At 39.8% G+C, this 10,376-nt stretch overlaps 1 protein-coding gene across 1 annotated transcript; it reads right to left on the minus strand.

The window, feature by feature from the left end:
* Positions 1-4,465: 4,465 nt before the first annotated feature.
* LOC113427189 (vomeronasal type-2 receptor 116-like) lies at positions 4,466-9,696 on the minus strand. The gene is made up of 3 exons (XM_087952811.1): positions 9,342-9,696; positions 8,556-8,682; positions 4,466-5,496 (listed from the first exon to the last, which is right to left on the minus strand). Exons 1-3 carry the CDS (start codon positions 9,576-9,578, stop codon positions 4,592-4,594), a joined length of 1,269 nt encoding a protein of 422 aa, XP_087808937.1. The 5' UTR covers positions 9,579-9,696; the 3' UTR covers positions 4,466-4,591.
* Positions 9,697-10,376: the final 680 nt, after the last annotated feature.

Genomic DNA, 10,376 nt, shown 5'->3' on the forward strand with positions numbered 1-10,376 from the left:
CATAGGGCATATAGATTTTGGGAGAAAGGCACATCTAAAGTGTTATGTAGTGCTAGTGCCCAATTTCTAGAACATGAAGGATGGGAGAAATTAGAACAGGATGCCAATAAAGATGTAATTATTGAATCCTATAGAAATCCCATTAGTTATCCCTGTAGCTTTAAAAATAAAGTAAAGAGAAAAATACAGGATGAAATAGTGCCCATAAAGGAAAAAACAGATTCAATAGCTGAACAGGATGAGGAAGATGAACAGGTAGTAGTTCAACAAAGTCCTCCTGTAAGCCCTGTAATTCCCAGAAGAACTACACGTATATCTAGACCGCCTGATAGGTACCAGGCTAACACAGTGTGCCAGATTAATCAAGTTCCTAATTCTGTAGAAGAAATTAAAAAGTATCCTATTAAGGAAAAAGAAAAATGGTATGCAGCAATGAATAAGGAACTGAATTCATTAAGTGATATGAAGGTGTATGAAAATGCCAAATTACCTGTAGGAAAGAAATCCATTGGCTGCAAATGGATATTTAAGGTAAAAACAGATAAAGATGGTAATTTAATCCATAAGGCAAGGTTAGTAGCCCAAGGTTTTAGGCAGAATGCTAATGACTATGATGAGGTGTTTGCACCTAGTCTTAAGGCAGCAACCTTGAGAGCAGCTTTAGTGTGGGCAGCTAGTAAAAACTATATAGTTAACCATTTAGATGTGGAAACTGCTTACTTGCACGCCCCATTAAAACATATTATTTATATGAAAAAACCTGTTGGTATTAAAAGTGAAAATAAGGATAATAATGATTGTTGGTTGTTAAAGAAAAGTCTCTATGGTCTTAAACAATCAGGCTATGAATGGAACCAGTATATTGTAAAGGAACTAGACAATATAGGATTTAAAGCTGGTTTAGCCGATCCATGTCTGTTTAAGAGGGAGACAAATGGGAAAGTATCATTATTATTACTATTCACAGATGACATTGCATTGATAACTGAAAATAATGATGAAGCAAATAAAATAATAGCATCATTAGGAAAGAGAATAAAGATCAAGCAATTAGGGGAGATAAAGAAGTATCTCGGTTTGAATATAAAGAAAACACGGAAAGGTTATAAGATATCTCAGGAAGATAAGATAAGCAAATTGCTAAAAGATTACAAGATGGAGTTTTGTAAGCCAGCTAAGACTCCAATGAGTCAGGAGTTTAGCAACACTGATGTACAAAGCCCTGAGTTTGATAAGGTGATTTATCAATCTTTAATTGGTAGTTTAAGTTATATTAGTAATTGGTCTAGACCAGATATATCGTACTGCGTGAATCAGTTGGCTAGATTCAATTCTGCACCATGTGAAAGACACTGGATAGCAGCTAAGAGGATATTAAGATATCTTAAAAGACAATGAATTATTCATTGTATTTAGAACCAAAGGGTGATTTAATTTTGAGTGCTTATGCAGATGCTAGCTTTGCATCAGAAAGAGACACAAGAAAGTCGACTTCAGGAACAGCCATAATGCTGGGTAATACATTAATAGGCTGGAAGTCAATAAGACAACAGCATATAAGTTTGTCTACTATGGAGGCAGAATTCTCCTGTTTATCATTGTTATGTACAGAATTAATAATGTATAAACAAATGTTAATTGATATAGGTATAACTGTAGATTATCCTATAATTATACATGAAGATAATCAGGCAGCAATTCAAATGGCCACAAATATTGGAGTAAAAACAAGGAGCAAGCATACAGATCTAAGATACCTAAACGTGAGACAATCTGTAAGAAGTAAGATGATTCAGCTAGAGTACTGTATGTCGGAGGACAATTTAGCTGATAATTTTACTAAAGCCCAAGGTGCCAGTAAGCACCAGGAGAGTTGTGAAAAATATGGGATAAGATTGTAAAGGTATTATATATTTATATCACCCAAAAGGGGAGTATGTTAGGTATAACATTGATACCAAATATGGTTTGGGTGAATAAATATATAAAACTTAGATATCATGGTTTAAGTGCTTATCACTTTAAGCACAATGCAGCAGGCAATTAGCCGATTAAGGGTGCGGTTAGAAGTTACAATATAAGGAAGCATTAGAAGCTGGAGAGCTTACTGTCTGACTGTTACTGACTGTAACTGTGTGCTGCTGCGAGTAACTGTGTGTTACTGTGACTAACTGTGATTACTGACTGTGAGTGCCTGTGACTGAACTGTTATTGTTTGCTACTGTTTGCTGAATATCCAGCGTTTGTTTCTCTGGAGAGTGAAACCGGAGGAGGAGAAGATATCTTTATCGGCTGATAAAGATATTGCAAGGACTCTTAACTTGGACTATACTAGTGAGTCTTACTGGATGGAAATACTGTGAATGACTTAATGGACTGAATGACAATGCTTAAACTCTAACTGGATTAAAAACTATTTAAACTACAAACAGTGTTTGTGTTCAGTGTGTGTATACTCTGGGGCCCTTCCGCTCTCCTTTGGTTGCCTGGCTTGACTACTGCTGCAATACTCTGCTAGGGGTTAATCTCCAAACCCTAACAGGAATAGCGTTCCTTGCGCCTTCACCATGGAGTCATGCCAGCCACATGACCACGGAGATGTCTTGGGCAGCACAGGCTCTTTGGCTTTGTAATGAAGATGAGCACCGCCCCCTAGAGCCGGAAATGACTAGCACATATGTGCGAGGGGAATCTTTACCTCTACATATTAAATTAGAAACTAATTTCTCCCACGCATCTTAAAATTAGAACATAGAATAACAGAGTTGGAAGGGAACTGGAGTTCTTCTGGTACAATCCCCTGCTTGAGCAGAAGAACCAACACCATTTCAAGCAAATGGCTGTCCATTAAAAGCCTCCAGTGATGGAGCACCCACAACTTCTAAAGGCAAGCTATTCTACTGGTTAATTGTCCTCGCTGTTAGGAAATTCCTCCTTAGTTTTAGGTTGCTTCTCTCCTTGGTTAGATTCCATCCATTGTTTCTCGTCTTGCTGCTTTGAAAAATAAGTTGACACCCCCCCCCCCCTCTTTTTTTGGCAGCCCCTCAAATATTGGAACAGTGCTTTCATGTCACTCCCAGCCCTTCTTTTCACAAGACTAGACATATCCAATTCCTGCAACTGTTCTTCATATATTTTATCCTTCAGTCCCCTAATCATCATTGTTGCTCTTTTCTGCACTCTTTCCAGAATCTCAGCATCTACAATGTCCTACCAGTCAATGACTACTTCAGCTTCAACCACAACAATACAAGAGCGCACATCAGATACAAACTCCATGGAAACTGCTCCAAACTCGATTGCAGAAAGTAGGACTTCAGCAACAGAGTGGTCAATGCCTGGAATGCACTACCTGACTCTGTTGTTACATCCTCTTGCCCCCACTCCTTTACCCTTAAACTATCTACTATTGACCTCACCCCATTCCTAAGACATTTGTAAGGGGCATGTATAAGTGCACAATCATTCCTACCATTTATTCATACCTATTTCCTGTATTCACACTCATGTTTATTCTTATACTTATTATCTTGTAAGGGATTGACAAATAAATAAATAAAATCTTGTTTATATTGTGGTGACCACAACTGGATGCAGTATTCCAAGTGTGGTCTTACTAAGGCTTGTAAATGGTATTAACACTTCACGTGGTCTTGATTCTGTCCCTCTATTCATGCAGCCTAGGATTGAATTAGCCTTTTTGACTGCTGCTGCACACTATTTTCTCTTATTTAAGTGATTGTCCTCTATGGGGTGGCTTAGCCCCAAAACCAGCCGGCTCGGGGCGCTCCAGCTGCGAGCCCAGACAGAAACCGCGCACAATTGCGGATTTCTGTCTGTCGCCGAAGCCCTTCAAACCGGAAGTCCCGCCTGTCTTTTACAGTTCTGTTTTTGGTAGGTTGAGCTATTTCTTCTTTTTGTGTGAAGACAGATGCAAAGAAAGAATTAAGCAGCTCTGTTTCTCCCTGCTGTTCCTCAATTCCTTGCCATAATCTCCCATTAGTGAATTGATTGTTTCCTTAACTTTTTCTTGTTTTTTATATGTTGAAAGAAATGTTTTTTATTATATTTGACTTTTGTTGCAAGTCTTAGTTCATTCTGAGTCTTAGCTTCTTTACAGTATTTGGGGGAAAAAACACCACAAAAATAGTAAGACTACCAGGGGCAGGAAAATATCCACTGACACATACCTCATATGACATATTTTACAATCTCTTGATTAAGATAAAGTACAAGATTGTACTTCTGGAAATTAATAACCACATCTTTAATATCAATTCTTTTTTCCCATTTAATCATGGGCCCTCACTGGGGAGAATGGGAATTGATGAAAAATTATAGGGTGGATGATTGTTCCTGAATAATAGATAAAGCACATCACTTGATTACATTACTGTTTTGTAATAAGGTGAAATGCAATAATGTCCAAAAATCAAAATAAATTTTCACAAATGTAGCATAAATGTTGATGATTAAGTGATCCTTTTAATCAGACACACCGTTTTATTAACAATTTTCCTCATTTTAAGAAATCAGATCAAATACACAAATGCCTTAAAGTCAAAATAAAAGTTTTCAATTCCTGCATACGTCAGAGATTTTTGTGCCTCATTATATTCTCCCTACAATTCAGATGGGGTCTCAGTAAGATAATGTAACATTTGGGGAAAAAGATACAAGCCAAGAGAGCAGCTCCAGAGGCCAAGATGGAGAAGATCTCCACAGCCACCATGGATTTCCCTTTGGTGCTCAGGTAGGTGGGAAGGAAACTGATCCAAACACTGCAAAAGACCAGCATGCTAAAAGTAATGAACTTGGCTTCATTAAAACTGTCGGGCAATTTCCTAGCTAGAAAAGCCACTGTGAAACTGATGAAGGCCAGGAAAGCCAGGTAGGCGAGGACAGCATAAAACATTGAAGCTGAGCCTTCATTACATTCCAAGATGATCTCTCCTACTAAGGAGTGGAAGTCCATGTTAGGAAATGGAGGAGAAATTGCCAGCCAGGTGGCACAAAGAAGGGCTTGGATCAGGGGACAGGCTATGACAATGGAGTTGGTCAATGGTTTTCCTAAGAGTTTCCTTGTCTTGTTCCCAGGCTTGGTGGCCATAAATGCCAGAACCACCATGACAGTTTTTGCCAAGACAGAGGAAACTGCAAGGGAAAAGAGGATGGCAAATGAAGTTTGTTGGAAGAGACAGGTGATCTTCCTGGGTCGACCAATGAAGAGGAAGGAGCAGAGGAAGCAGAGCAGGAGGGAGACCAGGAGGATATAGGTGAGATCTCGGTTGTTGGCCTTGACAATCGGTGTTTCGTGATGTTTAAGGAAAATCACCAGGACTCCCAATGTGATCATAGAGAGAAAAGGAGCAAGACATAATAAAGTGTATCCCAGGGTCCCTCGATAGGCGAGGAAGTGGATCCTCTTGGCAATGCAGTGGTTCTTGTGTTCATTGGGGTATCGGTCTTCTGGGCAGAGGTCACAGTGAGCAGCATCTGAAATGAAGAATCTTTGTTTAAGGATTTCAGGGGCATCTGCTGTAAGCATTATCCCTCCCATCAGGGTGACATGTCTGCCTCCTTTCTGCTGTGGCCAACTCACAAATGTAGTGATGGAATGAACTATGTGTGTTATATAGAGGATCAAAAAGAGCAAATCATCCGTGACACTGATGGTAGGCTATTGAGAGACAAGAATCTGTTAAGCCCCAGCAATTTGCTCTTGTATAAAGGGTCTCTCCAATCACTGGGCACATCAATGTGTACATTTCAGAGTGAGAGAAACTATTAAATATGTTTTTTTCTTAATTTATACTGAAACCCTCAGAATTCTGATAGATCCGTAAACCAGGAGTCTTGCTATTTTGTTAATGTATAGAATAACAGAGTTGGAAGGGACCTTGGAGCTCTTCTAGTCCAACCCCCTGCTTAGGCAGGAAACCCTGGATCATTTCAGACAAATGGTTGTCCAATCTCTTCTTAAAAACTTCCAGTGTTGGAGCATTCATAACTTCTGGAGGGAAGTTGTTCCGCTGATTAATTGTGCTAACTGTCAGGAAATTTCTCCTTAGTTCTAAGTTGCTTCTCTCCTTGATTACTTTCCACCCATTGCTTCTTCTCCTGTCCTCAGATGCTTTTGATAATAATTTGACTCTCTCCTCTTTGTGGCAGCTCCTGAGATATTGGAAGACTGCTATCAGGTCACCCTTAGTCCTTCTTTTCATTAGACTAGACATACTCAGTTCCTGCAACCGTTCTTCATATGTTTTAGCCTCCAGTCCCTTAATCATCTTTGTTGCTCTTCTCTGCACTCTTTCTAGAAATTCAACATCTTTTTTACATCATGACAACCAAAACTGGATGCAGGATTCTAAGTGTGTCCTTACAAGGGAATTATAAAGCAGTATTGACACTTCACGTGATCTTGATTCTACCCATCTGTTTATGTAGCCTAGAATACATAATATATATTATATAGCCTTTTTTGGCAGCTGCAGCACTCTGCTTGCTCATATTTAAATGGTTGTCCAGTAGGACTCCAAGATCCCTCTCACAGTTTCTACTATTTAGCAAGGTACCACATACATTGTACCTTGCATTTTGTTTTTGTGTGTATCTTGTCCATTGTTCTGGGCTGAACAAGAGAAAAAAGTACGTGCAACTGTATATTGAATATTGTAAGGGAGAAAATTCTCTTTTTCCGTTCAAAAGTGAATTACCAGCAAATTGATTAGAGGAGAGAGAAAGGAAAGAAAGTTGCAGAGACAAGATAACATTGAGAGCTATCTGCATCAGCATCTCTGTTTGTATTTCAAATCTGCCCATTCAGATTTTTTTTCCCTCTAGGAAAGGTTAGTAGATAGGAATAAATCAATGTCTTATTTCTCCCATCAATTTCCTAGGAGATTAAGAGTGCTCAAAAAAGAAGCAACACCTAAATAATAAAAAGTAAAGCTTGAACCTTACATTCCTATCCTTTATGAAAAGATTGGTAGCTGTTCTTCCAATGGGATGTGAAAGCAGGGGAAGAAGGGCTAGTAGGGTACCCATAAGTTGTTTGCTGAAATTACCCTGCATTAAATTGGTTAGGAGCAGAAAAGTTGGCCTGTGGGGCAGGGGTGGGATTCAGTTTTTTTAACAACCGGTTCTGTGGGCGTGGCTTAGTTGGTGGGTGTGGCTTGGTGATCATGTGACTGGGTGGGCTTGGTCAACTCGACATTACTCATATCAAGGGGCGCTTCTCCTCACCTGGCCTCTCATGACAATGGGGATGCTGCAACGGTCATAAGTGTGATAAATGGCCATAAGTCACTTTTTTCAGTGCCCTTGTAACTTTGAATGGTCACTAAATGAACTGTTGTAAGTCAAGGATTACCTTTACAAAAATACAAAAAGCTTCTTTGCTTGCAAAAAGCTGCCCTTGATGCCAATCATTAGATTAAAAGTACCTGCAAGCCAGAGTTACAAATCAGGCAGGATGCCAGAGTACCTTGAAGAATGAAAATAGTTAAAATGCAATGATAACTATCAAGCAGCCTACTCTTTCTCATAAAGTGAAAGCCTTTAGCAGAGAGGTCATTTAAGCTCTCCAGAAAAAGCACACCCAGGAAAAGCAATTCTTAGATCCATTTGCACCATTTAAAAATACCAGCTGGTCTCACTCACCTCACAAGATATCCTAAGGAAGTCATCCAGATTTAAGGAAAGGTCACATGCCCCCCAGAAAGGCAGTAAAGAAAAATCAGTGCCAAGCTTGCATCCTGCCTCTTGGAAGTATACCCCAAAAGAACAGTGCCAGATAGTACTAAAGCAGTGAGGAAGACCCCCTCCCCAGATAGAAAAAGAAACCATGAGGCAAGAAAAAATTCAAACACAATACAAATAATGAAATCACAACAGTAGCTGTTGCTTCTTGAAGCTGAATAGGGAAAATTATCTCATCAGTAAACACAGGATTAAATGTCACCAAGCACAGAATTAGCCTTCACCAAAAACCAGTTTTAGACCAAAACTCAGAATGAGTATGTAAACTCACGTTTGAATGTTAATATTTCTAGCTAGCCAAGAAGCCTTGCTGAATGTCACTCATTTTGATTCCCTGTCACTAAAAGCTTTGCTTCATTATTCAATTATTTCTTCAAAGTGCTGATTGTCCAGGGAAGTATTTCCTCCCAACAGCAGTGTAAAAATCTCAAAACAACCCTTCCCCTTTAAGAAAGTCAAGCCTCAAAAGCTCCAGAGACAGGAAGTCTAGGTGTACTGGCAAGAATTTAATAAGGGTGGTAAAAAACAAACAGAGATTGCTTCTAATTACCGGTTCTCTGAACTGCTTAGAAAGTTAACAAGGGGTTCTATAGAACCAGATAGAACAGGTAGAATCCCACCCCTGCTGTGGGGGAAGGGGAGTTTAGTTCCATAAACTTCAATGCTCTGTTGAGAACTATGAATACTTTGAAGCATGTCAATCCTATCAAAATTAATTAACATGAAAACATATTAATATCTGCTGAATGGTTTCCTTGACCATGGAAGACTTAATTTGAAGTGTGACCTACCTATCTGATCAGAAATGGTCCCTTCTGGACAAGGGTCACATTGGTAGCAGCAAACCTGCTGGCCCTCTGGAACTCTTCTCATCTCTCCTGCCTGGCACCTCTTCTTGCCACACCTGGCAAAGGGCACCTTATAAAAGAAAAAAGAGAAATGTTTCAGATGAATAGTTGTCTGTTCATCTCCACCCCCTGCCTTTTATCCCCAGAGCTAGGGTAGGGCTTCACTTGCAGTGGTGGCTCTTCCATCCCTAGGACTGGCCCACAGATTTCCACTGCTCTCCTCCCCTCTGCCTTCTGTGCATCTGCGCATCAGGCACTGGACCCAGCTGTTCCTCCTCTTCTTCATCAGCCACCTCCATACCTGGGGGCTGTTGACTCTCCCTCTGAGGGCTGATGGATGGCCCAGGCTCTGCCTCTGTTTCTATCCCCTCTATTCCCTCTTCCCCCTTGGAGGTCTTGGATTGCCTTGAGGCTGGCCCTGAATCCCATGCTGCCTCCTCATCTGGTTTGGCTGCTGGGGGGCCCAGCGACTGGCAGGCCAGAACAGGCCCATGGAAATTGTTCTTGGCTCCTCTAATTGCATCCTGGGTTTCAAGCAGAATTTCTTTCCTGTCCTGAACCTTTGTAAACCTGCTAAATATCTACCTCAATTGTGTTACATGCAAAGAAGTTTTTTCACCAAATAGCTGCATGTTTTGTAATTCAATAGTTCTGTTTCCAGTTTCCATTCTGCATCCCCAAGAAAGAATGAATATTTCCCTAAATTTACAGCATTTCCTTCCATCTCACCTTTGTGACCCAGATGATTGCATCAGAGTTAATGTTGAACTCTTGGCCTGGGAGAGTCCCAGCATCTACTTGCCCAACTTTCACAGCGACAAACGATTGATTGGGGAGGAAAACCCAGTTGAGAATATCATATCGAGAAGATCCAAGTCCATTTTCTGAGAAGGAGATCTCCTCTCCAGCACTGTTGTTGAAGTGGATATTCCTCAAATAGGCAAGGATCTGAAAGAAAAGAAACATTCAGAAATTAATCAACCAGAAAGTCACAAATGAAACATTCTGGGATTCTATCATTTTGTGACAGTCAGCAGCTTAGATGTGTATCTGAAAAGCTAAACATGTTCCCTTGGTGGAGATCTGAGCAATCAGGAGTAAAAGCAAATATTTGACCTCTTCCCCAGCATTACAAAAAAAAAATGTAGACATTTGTATCGTAGCTTTTTCTATTTCAACTGTACTGGAATATCAAGATGTTAATTCTGTATTCCAAATTTTGTTCTATAGTTTTTCTCCTGTGATACTTGTATGTGTGTGTGTGTGTGTTGTTAAACTGGTTGCAGGCCACCCCTGAGGAAACCCAATGCAAAAGCAAAATGTAAATTGGAGTCAACTCCACCAGATATTCTCTCAAAACACACACAGAGTAAAATAGAATAGAATAGAATTCTTTATTGGCCAAGTGTGATTGGACACACAAGGAATTTGTCTTGATGCAAATGCTCTCAATGTACATAAAAGAAAAGATACATTCGTCAAGAGTAAAAAATCATAAGGTGCAAGACTTAATGATAGTCACAGAGTACGATAAGCAATCAAATCATACTAGGAAATAGTCAATAAAAAGTATTTGGATACAAGCAACAAGGTTACAGTCATAAGTGGGAGGAGATGGGTGAAAGGAAGGATGGGAGGATTAATAATAATATTAATGCAGACTTAGTAAATAGTTTGACAGTGTTGAGGGAATTATTTGTTTAGTAGAGTGATGGCGTTATATCCATGTATATATCCAGCTCTCCATCCTATAATTACCTTTTA

This window comes from Notechis scutatus, chromosome 1 (assembly GCF_049901735.1).
Source record: "Notechis scutatus isolate UNSWTSFEM ecotype Mainland chromosome 1, rNotScu1.2, whole genome shotgun sequence".
Lineage (NCBI taxonomy): Eukaryota > Metazoa > Chordata > Lepidosauria > Squamata > Elapidae > Notechis > Notechis scutatus.